This window comes from Panthera leo, chromosome B1 (assembly GCF_018350215.1).
Source record: "Panthera leo isolate Ple1 chromosome B1, P.leo_Ple1_pat1.1, whole genome shotgun sequence".
NCBI classification, from domain to species: Eukaryota; Metazoa; Chordata; class Mammalia; order Carnivora; family Felidae; genus Panthera; species Panthera leo.
The window spans coordinates 3,137,016-3,153,330 of NC_056682.1; the positions used below are offsets into that span (position 1 = coordinate 3,137,016).

The 16,315-nt window shown below is 42.1% G+C and overlaps 1 protein-coding gene across 1 annotated transcript in view; it reads right to left on the reverse strand.

The window, feature by feature from the left end:
* Nucleotides 1–16,315, reverse strand: part of CSMD1 (CUB and Sushi multiple domains 1) — a 681,511-nt gene that overhangs the window by 371,792 nt on the left and 293,404 nt on the right. The window contains 3 exon segments of the mRNA XM_042934172.1: nt 1,241–1,429; nt 9,991–10,178; nt 13,822–13,960. Of these exon segments, the coding sequence (XP_042790106.1) occupies nt 1,241–1,429; nt 9,991–10,178; nt 13,822–13,960 (516 nt within the window).

A 16,315-nucleotide genomic window follows, 5' to 3' on the forward strand; every position in this document is an offset into this window, starting at 1 on the left:
TCATTTTAATTGGATTGTATTGAATGTAAAACTTTATTTGTAAAAAATTTGTATATTTAAATTTCATCCCTACCGTCCAGAAACGTATTAGGTATTTCCCTGTATGAGGATATTCTTTTTGTGTTCTACTGTAAACTTCTAAATTATTTTAAGGTAAGCCTCCATGTTTCCTGTTAAATATACTCCTGAAGGTTTTAGAGTATATAGATATTACACTTCTACTAACTGTATCCTGTGTGGAAATCCACAGATCTATGTTTATCCTGAACATGGTCATCTGTTAGCACTTACTGCCCAAACTTGATGGTCTGTTCTTTGTAATATTTATAATTTATGCCATTTTCTTATATTACTGCATGCGTGAGGATCTTCTGGATAATAGGAAATAACACTCCTGGTACTAAGAAAGTTATTCTGTTCTCACCTTCCATGAAACTTTTTATAATAGTTTGTTATGAAGTGCGGTATTTTCTATAGGTAAATTCATTTCTGTTATGGTTCTCTCTAAGCCACAAATACAACCACATTACAACATTGGTGAAAAACTGTTGTGAATGGGAAAAATATATTCTTTTTTATAGAGATAATGTGATAATGTTGTTCTATTCATGGCCAAAGGACAAATCCCTTACTGTCTTTGCGAATGGCCACAAGTACCGTATTTGTGTATACCCTGCATGGAGCCATCGTCAAGGTATTCCTTTGGAGACTTCCAAGGGCGGATAAGTGCAGGGAAGGGGGAGTGGCTACCCGGGAAACCACTTGGGGGTCTTCTGGGAAGGTGCTTCCCGGTCGTCCCGGGGAGAGTGCTGAGAGCTTAGAGGAGCTGTGTAGACCTCAGGGTGGTGACTCGATGCTTGGACTCGGTTCGGAGGAAGACCGGGCCTGATGATGTGGAGCTCACGCGCTCACTAGCCTGCCTTCGTGCTGTCTTCAACAAATGCCACGTGTAAGAGTGTGTGCATAACTGAGCTCTGTAAGTTTCGGTGTCTGCTGATAAAGTTGAAGACTGGCCCATAATTTTTTTTTTTTTTATTTTTCATTTCTAGACAGATGCCTTACTTCATAGAAAAAAAAATGTGCTAGATAAACTTCAAGTATTAAACGGAATTGTTTCTAAGGTGTACAACTTTTCGTATCATACCGCCCTGTACAATACAACACATTCCACCCAAACAACTGAGATATCGACAGTGTCCACACTTCTGTGGGGTTTACGGCTCCCTTGAGCTCCACCTACCGTCACAGCTGGGCAGGGCGTGGTTCCATTGATGGTTCCTCTCGCAGACCAGGGGCTCATCGTCGCTCAGCGTGTACCCCGGGTCACAGCTGAAAGTCACCGTAGACCTGATGCCAAAATGACTGCCGTGCCGATGCCCATTCACAGGGATTCCTGGGTCAAGGCAAGAGTCCGAGTCCAGAGTCACACCTGCGTGCGCAGAAAAAAATACATTAACCACGGAACTCTGCTGGCTTATAGAAAAAATATGTGTGCAGTCGTACATATAAAATATCCCCAGACATCATCAGACCTGGAAAATTATTCAAGTGAATCCAACCATCCATTAATGTAAACGACCAATACACTTTTGCGTATCTGATCCTGTTTTTCTGTAGAGACAGATATTGTTAACTATTTATCAGATGACCTGTAAGTCTACAAACCTGAATAATCCCTTGATGTCTGAAGTTTACTTCACTTCGTTGGAAAAGCAGTGAACTGTTAAATGAAGCCTGTCTTCTGTCTCTCTCTAGCCTCCCCCTTCCCCTCACTGTATTTTATGTTCTAGTTACATTTGGGCAGTCACCCTTCAACTTTCGTAGACACGCACACATGCGCCCAAGTCCATACACACATACTGCAAACTAAGACCTCACTGGATCTGATTCTCTAAAACTGCATTCCACACATCCGTGCATTTTTCACATTTGCACGTCAGTCAGCCACTTTGGAGATGGCTACAATTAGCCTATGCTCAAAGGCGCTAAAAAGTAAAGTGCTATATAAAGTCAAGTGATTATGATCATGTCGTTACAAGAGTTTCTTTGCTCTGTCTCTCAGATTTCTCTTTATTTTTAGAATATACATTTGAAAAGATAAGGAAAACGGGAGCAGGGGAAGAAGATGACAGTGTGATGGTTATGAATTCAAAGACATAAGAAAGACTCTGCCATTGCTTATACACAACTCTCTAAGTTAGGTTTGGAGCATTACAGTGATGACTTAGACCATTAATTAAAAATCTTAAATCATCACTGATGATGCTCAGTCCCCCCAAAATGATCTTTGGAATAACATTTCCAGTCACTGCATAAATTTGAGTGATGTACCTTACACCTTATACCCTCACTCATTTAAGTCAAATACATGACATACAAGTAAGGAGTGAGTTTTTAAAATAAATAATGAGTGATAATATTTCTTCATTACTATACAGCCAAATGTGATTCAATAGGTACCAGATTGCAAGCAAGAAAGCTGAGCCACTACTGAAAAATGGGTAGTTAGAAATGTGGTTTCTAAGAGAAGTCTAGCTCCTAAGAGGTAACCTGTAAACCCTTGGAATTTCTTTAAGTTTATTTATTTATTTTGAGAGAGAGAGAGAGAGATGGAGAGAGAGGGAGAATCCCAAGCAGACTCTGCACTGTCAGTGCAGAGCTAAACACGGGGCTCAATCCCACAAAACATGAGATCATGACCTGGGCTGAAATCAAGAAGTGGACGCTTAATTGACTGAGCCACACAGGCGCCCCAACCCTTGGAACTCCTTGAGTGCTAGGAGTGTTTTGTTGTCCATGCTGTGCCCCTGGGCCAAAAGGATTTCAGTCTAGCCGACAAGGAAAGGGCAGCTGGAGATTGAGTTGAACCACGAGGGCAATGATTCAATGCATGATGCTTCTCTAATGAAACACCAATCAGATCTCTGGACACAAAGACCCCAGTGAGCTTCCCAGTTTGGCAGGACTGTGCGTATTGCCCCACAGCGTGGCTAGGAGGAGGTGACACCATTCATGGGCCCATGGGGAGAGGATGACACCCTTTGTGTCTTCCTCTGCCTAACCTGGATCCTTTCTGTAATGCATGTGACTGTGGGCACAACAGCTTTCAACATATGTCAAGTCCTTCTATCAAGTTATCAGAACGGAGGGTCATTTTGGGAACTCTGAACTTGCAGGTGGTTTCAGAGTTGGCAAAATAAGCAGGTTTTGCCCTTTGCAAATCTGTGTGCTTAACCCCAGAGTTTGGTTACACTGGGTAAAAAATGGAAGACCATCATAGTTAAGATTTCCAAAGGAAAAAATAAAACAATAAGCAGAAGAAGCAGCTAAGTGAAAAGACATATATATGGCACTATTTTTCCCAAGAATTTTTTTCTTAAATATTCTAACTAATTTCCTGAAAACTACTGTGTGCCTACTACTGTAAACAACAGGTGCCAACTGTCATGACATCCTTCCATTCCTGTGCAGGGCACGGCTCTGCAGAAAGCCAGGCGGCATCATGTGCCCCCACAGCCGTCATCTGCTCTGGCCCTCTGTCTCTAAATCCCCCCACGCACATTCATGTCCTAAGGCCGTGTTTATGACCTCTTTCGTAACACCGCAGCGATGGCTTGTAGAGTACGCCCTATATACAATGGGTACATACACTAGCTTGTTGGTTTTGCAGGGACAAGATTAACACAAGAATTCCCCCAAAAGACACTTTGCCAAAGAAATGGATTAGTGGGAAGATCCCTGACAAACCATTTAACTATATTTTTGCATTTTGTCAAATGCTCTCTGATGATCACTAAACAATACGCTCGCGGCACCGCAGCAAATAAACATAATAGGAAAAGGGCGCCTTGGGGGCTCAGTGGTCAAGTGTCTGACTCTTGGTTTCGGCTCAGGTCATGATCTCACAGTTGTGAGATTAAGCCCTGATTTGGACTCTGCGCTGACAGCGTGGAGCCTGCTTGGGATTCGCTCTCAATCTCTCTCTCATTCTCTCTCTCTCTCTCTCTCTCTGCCCCTGCCCTGTTCTCTCTCTCACAGTAACTTAAAAAAAAACTTTAAAAATAATAGGATTTAATATTTTAGATGATGTGAGGGCAATATATTAAGTAATAATATTCACAATAAAATGTATAGATGGTAAGCAAACTTTTTCCCACACAAAATTTGTAGGGAACAAAGAGAAAAGCATCAGAGGAAACCAAAGCATACAAATATAAATGCAGAATTCTTTACATACAAAACTGAACTGCAAAATAAACACTATGTTGAAGTCATAACTGCTGGTTAGTACTAACTTCATTCCATCATTCATTCATTCATTCATTTTCACAAAATAATGGACAGAAATACTAAGTTGCACAACGTACAGTTATTATACTGCTTTGCATTACAATATTTTTGAAGGGACACTACATGTGAGGGTAACTGTGTGCTAGAATTATAACAGCTCTGACGACCAACTCGCCTGAAATGCACCATAAACACAAACTGCGCAACAAGATGGCAGCAGGGAGAATGGAGGGCAGTGCACGGCGGGTGACATGACTCAGTAGGAAAAGCCCTTTAGAGTGAACTAAAACCAGTCTGTGAGGACGGGCAGCCAACTGACTTTGAAGGAAACCTACACAGACTACTTCAGAGCACTGCTTCGAGCATTTTCCCCCTCCCGAACGAGCCCTCACCATACAAAGAAAAAGTGGCATTAACAGATTTTGTTGAAGCTTTGAGTATGTGCCGATTCTGTCCCAATTGCTTCTTCCTCGAAATGTAATGTGACGATGCATTTTCTGATGCAGGGATATAAATACACTGCTCATCATTTGGCCCATCAACCAAAGAACTCAGTAAACTCGCTGCCAGTGAATGACTGAAGCGAATGGCTTTGACGATGTCCACATGCACATTATATTAATGTACACTTGACACAAGCAAAGTTCTGCTTAACTGTCCGTTTTTCTACAAGTTCCAGTCGAAGGAAAGGGATGCATATTCTGAGTACCTTTTACCTCCCAAGGCTCTTTCCACAGCCTTTGAAAGGGTTGGAAACAGCAGTCACAATCCCATTTGACAGATGAGGAAATAAGCCAAGAAATTAAGTAAATTGGTTATGTTAAATTATTCACCAGGGTTCACGCCTAAGCCCTCGCCTGCTTTTGTCCCTCCCACCGTGGGGGTGCGCCCGTGCCCACGGGTCCAAGTTTCCAACTGCACGGCATCCATACCCATTACATTTTGACTAGTTTTCCTTTCTGATCTTAAGAAAGGTCATTAACTCTTTCCCTCTCTCTCTCTGCCCCTACCCCACTTGTGCTTGCTCTCTCTCTCTCTCAAAATAAATAAATAAACTTACAAAAAATTTTAAAAAGGGGTGCAGTCAGTTGAGTGTCAGACTCTTGATCTCGGCTCAGGTCATGATCTCACAGTTGGTGGGTTCGAGCCCCAAGTCTGGCTCTGCCCTGACAATGTGGAGCCTGCTTGGGATTTTCTCTCCCTCTCTCTCTGCCCCTACTCCACTCATACTCTCTCTCTCTCTCTCAAAATAAATAAACATCAAAAAATTAAAAAACAAAAAAGTCATTAAATCTCAGAAACTAATATGCACGCATGCCTGTGCGCACACACACACACACACACACACACACACACCAGAAAACATTCTTCTTTGCCTTTCGTAATTTTTCTTAATGTTTACTTTTGAGAGGGAGAGCACAAGCATGGGAGGGGTAGAGAGAGGGAGACATGGAATCTGAAGCAGGCTCTACACTGACAGCGGAGAGCCTGACATGGGACCCGAACCTATGAATCATGAGATCATGATCTGAGGCCAAGTCGGACGCTCAACTGCCTGAGTTTTCAGGCACCCCAATTTTTAAAAATTGCACAGTGTATTAGCAGCAAAGCAGGATAGATACATTTACATGCAATGAATCTTGCTTTTCTGGAATATTTTAAAGGACACTTTTGAAAGCATTTCCAAAAAAACAACGCTCTAAAATTGAATGGAAACCTCCATATGCTTGAGATATCCATTAGCTGTCCAGTTGCCTATAAAATCATGGCTACTTTACAGTGGTGGTTCAAAGCTCTACAACAAACAGAGCCAGCAAATGATTATTCTGGGGGGATAATACAACGACTATTATACAAACTGTGTCCCATTCCTCATGAAGAATAAAGTTAATAAAAGGACAGACTGTAACTGGACGCTGTGTTTATAAAATGGATGATTCCGGGGAGCCCGGGTGGCTCAGTCAGTTAAGTAACTGACTTTGGCTTAGGTCACGATCTCACAGTTCACGAGTTCAAGCCCCGCGTCGGGGGCTCTGTGCTGACAGCTCAGAGCCTGGAGCCTGCTTCGGATTCTCTCTCTCTCTGCCCCTGCCCTGCTCACACTCTCTTTCTCACAAATAAATAAAATTTTAAAAAATAAAAATTAAGCAAATTAAAAAAATTAAATGGATGATTCATAAGAGTCCGCACACAGAACAGACGACCCTTCCGGCTCTGCTCATAGGAAAACCTTGAAAAGAAAGACTTCGCCCGTCCGCCTCACAATTCAAAAGTCCTGACATCAACGCTGTCTGTGGCAGCACACGTTAGCTTATGGCACCTGTGCAACAATAAGACAGCCTTGTCTCTGCAGTGCCTTCTGCCTGTAAAGCAGATTTTCACACGCCCATTTGGGCATGGAGCGGGATCATTAATAATTTTTTAAAGCAAGGAAGGCTGGTAGTGTCAAATGTTTACCACAAAAGACGAAAGGGAGATGAGCTCTATTATTATGTTTAAGTGGCATAAAGAATTTGACATAAATCATTCTTGGGTCACGGGCAACCCGTTTTTTTTTTAACGTGTTGGATAAGCAAGGGTCATTATTTTCTACTGCTTCCACACTGGCTTCTGGACGTATTTCTTCAAAGAGTACTAGAATTGGTCAAAATGTTAAAGGGGCTGGTAACATGTGACTTCTTTTATGTTTTTCTCTTCTTCCTGTCTCTCTCTCTGCTCCTCTCTCTGTTCTTGGTTCTTCCCTGACTCTGGGGGCTCCTGCGTGGCCTCCCTGCCCACCTGCCCTACCTCTACCTGGAAATGCATGTGTCAGTCCCGCACTTGTCAGGGCCTGCCTGGGCTGACTCAGGCACCCGCTGTCACCTACGTGCCACCTCGAGGCGGTGAGAGAAATCCAGAATTCTGGCGGGCACTGCAGACATGGTGAATTATGATGTCTGGAATGTGAACGCAGAAGCCCGCATTGTACTAGGAATCCCGGGCAAGCCCTGATGCACAGTTGTGTCTGACAAGAGCTGCCCCTTCAGCACGCCTTCTGAACCAGGATGGCCACCTGGGCCGGCTATGGGCTTCCTCAAAGCCCTTGGGCCTCCGTCCACCCACAGCAGCGGCAGCACGGGACATCTGAGCTCGCGCTGCAGCTTCTGCTCAGTTTTAAGGCCTGAAGGTAACGGTTTTGTACGACGCCGGCCTGCAACCACGGGGTTACAGACCCCAGACCTTTCCTGACTCATTTCCGTATAAAAATCCCACATCCTGCTCATCTGCTTTTCCCCATCTCCCTGTTTCTCCTCAAGTACAGAGCAGCTGATAAATAAATTGAGGTGATCACAGGTCACGCTTCGGTGTGGTCCTTCCGGGCAGTATTCTCCCAATATACGTTGGATACTTTCATTCAGAGGAATTCACAAAAACGTGTGGGGCCTTCTGGAAGGACCACGGGGAGTTCACAGGGCAAAAGCCAGCATGAACGTTTAGACCAGTGTCCCTGCTAAGAGCACTGGGCGGTGGATGCCACGGGGACCTTCCCCACCTTCTCCCCCAGAGTTCTGTCCTCTTCTGTGATGACACTCCTGGCCCCCAGTTCTTCCTGTCAAGTAGGAGGAGGAGGGATTCTGGACCCCAAGGGATCAGAAAGGTCTGTCGCTCACACAAGTATCTCTCCGCTGCAAATGCTACCAGCTTGGTGACTGTTTTCATCTTCTGTTACGGACACCCTGACGGAGGAAAGGCAAACAGCACTGCTCTCTGAGAGGTCACTCCAGCCTGTGGAAGCATGCTCACCAGGGCTCAGCTCTGTTGTCAAGCACAGGAGACCCACATCTCCTATCTCCATGCAGTCACTCTTTGAAGATCATAAAAATTACTGCTAGAATTCCCGGCATATTATCGACTATGAGTAAGGGTGGCAAGCGAAAGAGGAACTCGTGACCTGACTTTCGATCATTCTCTGAATTCTAGAAAGAATGGGTAGGAATAACCCGTTTATTGAAACAAGTTAGGTGGGCAGGTGCCAACACTTTCTACTACCTGCATATAGGCTTTAGGATGTAATTTCTTCACAGGGTACTGGAGAAAATGGGCAGAATAATGTATGGCTACACAAACAAGGGAGAGAAAAGAAGAATGAGAAACTCTGTTCTAGTTTTATTCAGTGCCTAAATAAGGCACCGTTCTCGTAAGCTTCATCCAAGCGTGTGCTCAAAGGCCATGTAGCTCCAGACTTACGAAAAGGGGTGCAGTGGGGCGATACAGCACTGAGGAGTTTTACAAACCTGGATGGTTGTTATGTGCACGTATCTTCACTCCCAAGAAAAGCAACGACTCGAAGGGACATGCAAAAGGAATGAAATAGGAAACTTTCTGGTTCTTAAATTGTACTTCATGTTTAAAAAAGACCTTACTTTGAAAGAAAGGTTGCATGATTATGAAGTGAAACCAACCGATTTAAATTTGAAATTAATCATTAAATCATGAACAGTCGATTTTCTTCCTATCAGAGAGAGTCATTTTTTTTATTAAGAACTCCACATAGACTTGTATATGTGTATATGCTTGTACATATTTGCATGTGAGTCCATACGTGAGCATGAGAAGCAGAGAAACATACATAACAGGTTCTTAATCTGAGCTGCTGGGTGGAGTTTGCACAGAGGTTAACATGAGGAGCAGGGGGTGATGTGGGGACAGGAAGGCAAGAAAAAGAAAACAATAATGAGTAAACATCCCACATGTTAGATACGACCCCACTCACGATCATTTGTAAAATTATATGTGTGGGTATATATGTAACTATGTATTTGTACAATAGCACTGAAACTTAATTTTGTTTATTTTGGGATAAGACTGAAAAACAGCAACCATAAAAATCTTGAAAAATAGAGGTTTTTATTCCCTCAGATCCAGTGTTCTGCATTCATCCATCTTTTTCCTTCTACTCAGAAATAGACATATTTTCAAACAGAGGAAATTAAGTGTTGGGTTTTTTTGAGAAACTGGTGTTAAAAATGCATTCCCAGGGTGAACCCCCCAGCTGCCTTCCACAAGTGCAGTATCGTAAGGATCACTAGAATGTACTAGCATGACCTGATCTCCAAATCTCAGAAACTAAAGCTATGACTCAAATTTGTATTTATGGAAACAAAAATGGGAAGGAGCACTTCAAGTTGGGCAAGATATCCTGCACTGTCACATTTCAGCAACCATTGTAATTACTTCTACCAATCTTTCTGGACTGTTGCAGTGCTTGTAAACAGCAACAGTTAGGTGTCATTACTGAGGTTCTGCTGGATTTTAACTCCTTCTCCACTCTTGGTTCCATGTTCTCTCCCCACTGAAACATGCTCACACAACAGCCTACGCATGTTCTTCCAGCAAAGAACCTCCCAGCTGTTGTTTAAGAGATACAATTTTAGTGGTAACTCCTTTGGTCAGGAGCTATATTTCTAATAGTAGTAATTTATCATTACAACATGTAGTAAACACATTTAATTACTTATTTGATTTTATAATCCATCAATGAGTATTTTATTATTTTTTTAGTTTTAAAGTGAAAGCCCCCAAGTTGCTCTCTTATCAATAAGAGAAGGTGCTTCTGGGCACGCAGTGCAGGGTGGACAGAGGCAGCAAGGACTGTCACCTGCGCTAGGGAACCAGAGCGCATGCCTGGGGGGCAGATGGCAAGTGGACCCTCCGACTTACTCTCGTAGTGAATGAGGAAGCCGACGCTGGAGCGGCTGTTGTCCGTGGTGAAGAGGAGATACATGAAATGGCCAGTGCTGATCAGAAACCGGGGGGCCTGCGTGCCATGGTACTCTCCGATCAGCGGGGACGAGCTGGCTGGCCCATCTCGGACTTCCAGCGTGTCATAGTTGACTTCAGTCTGGAATCTGCGGAGATTCGTAACGAGTCAGAACACAAAGCTGCATTAACTTACTGACGTTCCCCAAGTATTTTCGTGCATTCATGACAAAGCCATGTATACCTATCTATATAAAAGACTTACAGTTATTCAACCTTTAAAAAGACCAGGCCCTGGGCACATATGATATTTAAGCACGGTACATTTTTCTAGAAGAAAAGGTATACCCTAAACCTATCCCTCTTACTGAATACTGGGTCATGTCACATCCCAAATGTAAAAGAGGGCAGTCTTTAGCTCTAAAATAAAAATACTGTGAACCATATTAGTTTTCAGTGAGAGTAAGGGAAGGATAGGATGGGACAGGATGGGACAGGACGGAATGAAAGAGCAGGGCTGGAGAGGAGAGGAGAGGAGAGGAGAGGAGAGGAGAGAGAAAGAAAGAAAGAAAGAAAGAAAGAAAGAAAGAAAGAAAGAAAGAAAGAAAGAAAAGAAAGAAAAGAAAGAAAGAAAGAAAGAAAGAAAGAAAGAAAGAAAGAAAGAAAGAAAAAGAAAGAAATCAACTTAAAAATATTGTGAAAAATCAATCATGCATTTTCAAACTATGTTTCATGATCCCCTGTTCAACCAGTTTACGGACATCTTAAATGGGCACATAAGGAGACATGATCTCTTAAAGGAAGAAAGTAATTCGAACTACATGATGATATTATGAATACTTTCCAGGAAAAAAACTCCTGTGCCTCTTAACCTGCGCTCACTCTTTGCACACACCAGAAGCACGGAGAGCCCGGTGCTGTTCAGAAACTTAACGTGGCTTTCACGGTTTGAACGGCTTCCCAAAGTGCTTCACTTTTAAGAAGGACTTTATACGTGCAGAGAACCTGGCCCCGTGTTATATTTAGATACGGTGGCAGCCACTTGGGTCCTCTTGGGTGCAATGAGGAGACCATTCCAGGCACTGAGACAATTTCCGAACTGGTCCCATCTCATCCTCAAAGAGCTAACCCGGTTTCCAGTGTCTGGCTGTGCCATCAGCGAGCAGCTTATGCGAGCCTCGGACTCAGTCCGTGACTTTCAGACGAAGAATTCCGTGGAAGCCTGGGTCATTATTATCCCCACACTCTGCATCAGAGGACGCTGACGGACAGCGGGGGTGGCGGGGGGGGGGGGGGTGGCGAGCGCAGGCTGTCCTGGCACAACAACTGAAGAGGCTGAAAGCACAGGGCTGTGCCCTGCTTATCTCTAAATCACACAACATCCTCCTAGAGCAGCCGGAGGACAATGACATAAGCCTGGCGCGGCGACCCCTGCTCTTCCATCAGAAGGAACCCAAGACGCTTGTCCTGACACACGGTAGACCGGAATGGAGCCACAGGCTGTGCATTTGGGGTCCGATGGCATGGCTTCCTCGCTGACTTTTCCAGAACGTGCTCTGAACACGCTGTGGTTTCTCACTTACCCAAGTTTAGATTCAAGAGGTTTGGATAAGCATGAAATAAATCTCATTTGAAAAATCTGTGCTACAGTCTCCAGACCTTCCTTCTTTAGCAACAGCTAGGACTGATGACGGTGCACATCTCAACAGCTGGCGGACTGCATACCACAATGGTTGTTTTCCTTTATTTGGCAACCTGATGCGCTTTGCGTAAGAATGACACCAGCATGAAATTTACTTATTTGTTTACTTACTTATCATTTTTTAATGTAACTTTTTGACTTTTATTTCGTTTTTATTTTTTTTAGAGTTTGGTGCACCTGGGTGGCTCAGTCGGTCGAGCCACCGACTTCGGCTCAGGTCATGATCTCACGGGCCGTGGGTTCAAGCTCCGCATCAGGCTCTGTGCTGACAGTTCAGAGCCTAGAGCCTGGAGCCTGATTTGGGTTCTGTGTCTCCCTCTCTCTCTGCCTCTCCCCCGCTCTTGCTTTGTCTCTGTCTCTGTCTCTCTCTCACTCAAAAATAAGTAAACAATAATTTTTTAAAAAAAAATTTTAATGGTTATTTATTTTTGAGTGAGTGAGAGAGAGAGAGAGAGAGAGAGAGAGAGAGAGAGAGAGAGACCATAAGTGGGGGAGGGGCAGAGAGAGAGAGAGAGACAGAGACAGAATCCGAAGCAGGCTCCAGGCTCTGATATGTCAGCACAGAGCCCAACACGGGGCTCAAACCCACAATTGTGAGATCATGACCTGAGCCAAAGTCGGAGGCTTATCAGACTGAGCCATCCAGGCGCCCCCGTTATTTTGGACCTTTAAGTCTGTATGTATGAACACATCCTTTACTAGTATGTCACCCACTGCTGGGGGCTAATCTCTACAACTAATCTCTAAAGAATAGTGTAAAAATCACCGATGTCTGAAAATATCAGAAATATTGGTTCTTATAAATGAAATTTAGCAAAATATCACAGTTCCATAGAATTTAAAAGACAAGATTGAGAAAAATTACATGGCTCTCTCTCTCTGTTCAGGCAACTGAAAACACAGCACTAGTAACTTGTGCCAAACCAGGATATAAAGCCACAATTTTTCCTGAATGATTTAAATTTGCTGTGATGCCAGGAATCAGGCAGTGCTTTGCTCTTCCCCCTCTCAATACCAGAAAGCATAAAAATTAATAAAGAACCATATTTAATTTACTGAATGCTATAGAGTTAATTTTTTCACAATGATTAAGTTTATATGCAAGGATCCATTCTCCAGTATAATGGATACACAAGACAGAATTTTAATCTTCTTCTGAAAGATTATCCTACTGGAGATTCTTATCTTACTAGACTTAATAAAATGAACAATAATTTAAAATACAAATAATACCAAGTGATAATGCAACTCCCACTAAATGTATTTCCTATATATATTATTGGTTAGCAGAAAATTAGTGGAAACAAACAGAAAAAATATAACAATGTTCATCCGTCTTGAGACATTATAATATCCTGAATAGTAACACCCAAACTCTTTCAGTCAAGAAGGTCATTGTTAAGAGAAAGCTTAATATTGCCCAGACATTAAGCTTAAAACATCAAACAAATATGCTTCCTTACATTTGAAAACCTCTATCTTTTTGAAAACATTTGAAATCATGAAACTGATTTCATCTTGGAGACAAACGGAGATATGTTTTCTCATGGAGAATTCACGTAGTATGATTGTTGTGTTAGATTATCAAATTTACTATCAAACAGCCACCTCCGACCGCATTCTGGTGACAGAACACTCACAGGGAATCACTCTGTCACACACCCCAGTGACAGCTCTGTAGCTTAAAGCGTCACTAGGCCACGACACCGCATTCTTGGGCTCTTCCAGAAGGCATCGAAGGGACCAAAGAGGCTTCCATTTGTAATTAAACCCCAGGCCGAATTTATTTCAGCTACAGATCCCAAACCTGGAGTTGGACTCAGGGCCCAGCAACTGCGAGCACTGGGAAAGATCATCTGGAGCTTGGCACTCCCCTACGCAAGGCGGCCGAGTGAACTCAGCTCTGGCCTCAGAGGGTAAAATTCAAGAGGAACAAATACACCCAGCAAATGCCGGTTTCTCTTTAAGTGAACCCCTTTGGGGGATCCAACCAAGAAGTGTCCTACTTCTCCTTGTCATCATCCATTTAAGTAAAACCTTTGGATGTGCATGGGTCAGTAGGCCCAAGTTAAGGAAAAGTTTGTTCTTACCTATCAAAAGTTATTTTGATAGAGTGTCCGGGCTTGGCTTCGATGACCCATTCACAGTTCAGAGAATCTTTATAATAGCCTGGCCATCCGGGAGGCAGAATGAGTCCACTGGAAGCTGTCAGGTGTCCACCACACGGGGCTGAAAGACAGTTCAGGATGTCGGCAGGTCAGATTAAACACACAGGGACACCACAGCCACACCTGTGACGGCAGGAATGTGCTTCTGTCTTCAAGGACTTAACGTTGTCAAGGATTCGAGCTAAAGGCATCCCCAGATAAACGAAGATTACTGAAAGCAGAGCAGGTACATCCCACACCTGGGCGTCTATCATCAACTCACAGCAAAGGTCCTTCTACCTAAAAACGTCCAGGTGGAAATAGGGGATAAATTTGTCACATCTGATTCTCACGACAGATCCATGAAATGCACACCATCGACATCCGTATCTTGTATGTATTTGTACTTCCACAAACATCTGTTGATTAGCAAACAAAAATAGTTCACATCTGAAACAGAATTACCCCGTGGGGTGTGTGCGCACGTGTGTGTGCGTGTGCATACGTGCGTGTGTGCCCCTGAGTGTGGGCATGAGTACATGCGTGTGTGTGTGTGTGTGTGTGTGTGTGTGTGCAGACAGATACTATAGTTTAATGATGTGTGTGTGCTTATTCAGCTAGGGTGCGCTTGTTTCATTAAAATGACTTTCCACACACATCAAACTAAATTATTAGTGAATGTTAGGAAAACAAAATTTTCAAATTCGAGAAACATAGGATTAACCTACATCAGTCCTTTTGTGTGATCCATAATTATCAAGAAGAAAAGGAGTCTCAGGAAGGCATGTGCTTGGTGCTCTGGAAAAGGGATTTTGCATTTCTGTATAATCTATAGGAATTTTTAAATAATAATATATACTTAACATGTTTCTGCCCACTCGCATATTTTTTTCAGATTTTTCTTCTCAAAGTTCTTTGCCATATTTGTAATCAAATCTGTCAATCTACAGATATCAAAGGAAACATAAAAATGTCCCCAGTTAAAAAAAATCATTTTTGAAAAAAAAATATATCTTGTATCAAAAAATAGCCATGTGCATTAAAATGCTTAAAAATTATATACAATTTCACCCAGGTGTTGATGGTGGAGAAAAACATCTGACAGAGAAATCTATAAAAGTAATCATGGTGGCTTCATTTATAATGGAATAACAAAAGAAAAAATATAAACATGACAAGATTATGACTACATATTGGAACGTCACAAACACATTTGAGATAATGTTTTCAAATCTTGTTAATGTAAGTAAATCTCTGCAATGAAAATATTACATTTTGCAAATCAAGATATAAAATTATACATGTATCATAATCTAATAAAAAATTTTAATTTAATAAAAAATTTGTTTAAAGAAGAGAAAAAATTTCAAAAATATGTTAATGGCAGATAACACTGGTGACTGCTGTGGGGATCATGTTTTTCTTGGTATAGTTTTCTTTCTAAATAAGCTGTGAGATGTGTGCGTTTTTTGTGTAGTTAGAAGTTAATAACAAGAAACCAGTCATTTTTATGAACTTGAGTTATTAAAGAAAATCATCATTATGTAATCATAATTTTAAAAACAACCTATCTTTACCAATTAACATTAGGATTTTGTTCTAGTTAAGTCCTTAACTTCATATTTTTAGACTGTATTCCTATGCTTCCTGACATGTTACTGCAAATACTTTTTAGAAAAGATAAAGGCAAAATTAAACAATTTTACTTCTTTCATGTGTAATTATCCAAAGATACTATATAAGAAAGACATGCAGCGATTATAGATCTTTTTAAAAGTTTGATACGTGAGATCGTTTTAAATCTGTGTGGTGAATTATTTTACATCTATAAGGCTTATTTCCCACCTAAATGCAAAACTGTATGTTTCCTTCACTTTACTGAAGTTCTAAAAAAAAAAAAACTGAGTTGTTGGGGCACCTGGGTGGCTCAGTCAGTTAAGCATCTGACTTCGGCTCAGGTCATGATCTTGCGGTTCATGAGTTTGAGCCCCACGTCGGGCTCTGTGCTGACAGCTCAGAGCCTGGAGCCTGCTTCGGATTCTGTGTCTCCCTCTCCCTCTCTGCCCCTCCGCCACTTGTGCTCTGTCTGTCTGTCTCTCTGTCTCAAAATAAACATTTAAAAAAATAAATAAAACTTTGAGTTGTTGTATTTCTTGGAAGGAAGGTGCTCACACTGTCACAGGTTGCTATTATTTCATTAATATATTGTCTTTTACATATCACTTTACATTTACAGTATATGTTAGAAGAATTTGTATCACTTTACCCTGATGAAACAGATATTTTGATCTGTATATTGTAGATCAACAAAATTAAATAGGTAATTGTTAAATGATAAAGTCAAGTTTGCCGTATTAGCCGACTCTGATTACGACATACTAGGCCACCAACCCCACAGTTATACTAGCTGTGACAAGAGAGATCTATTTCTCGCACA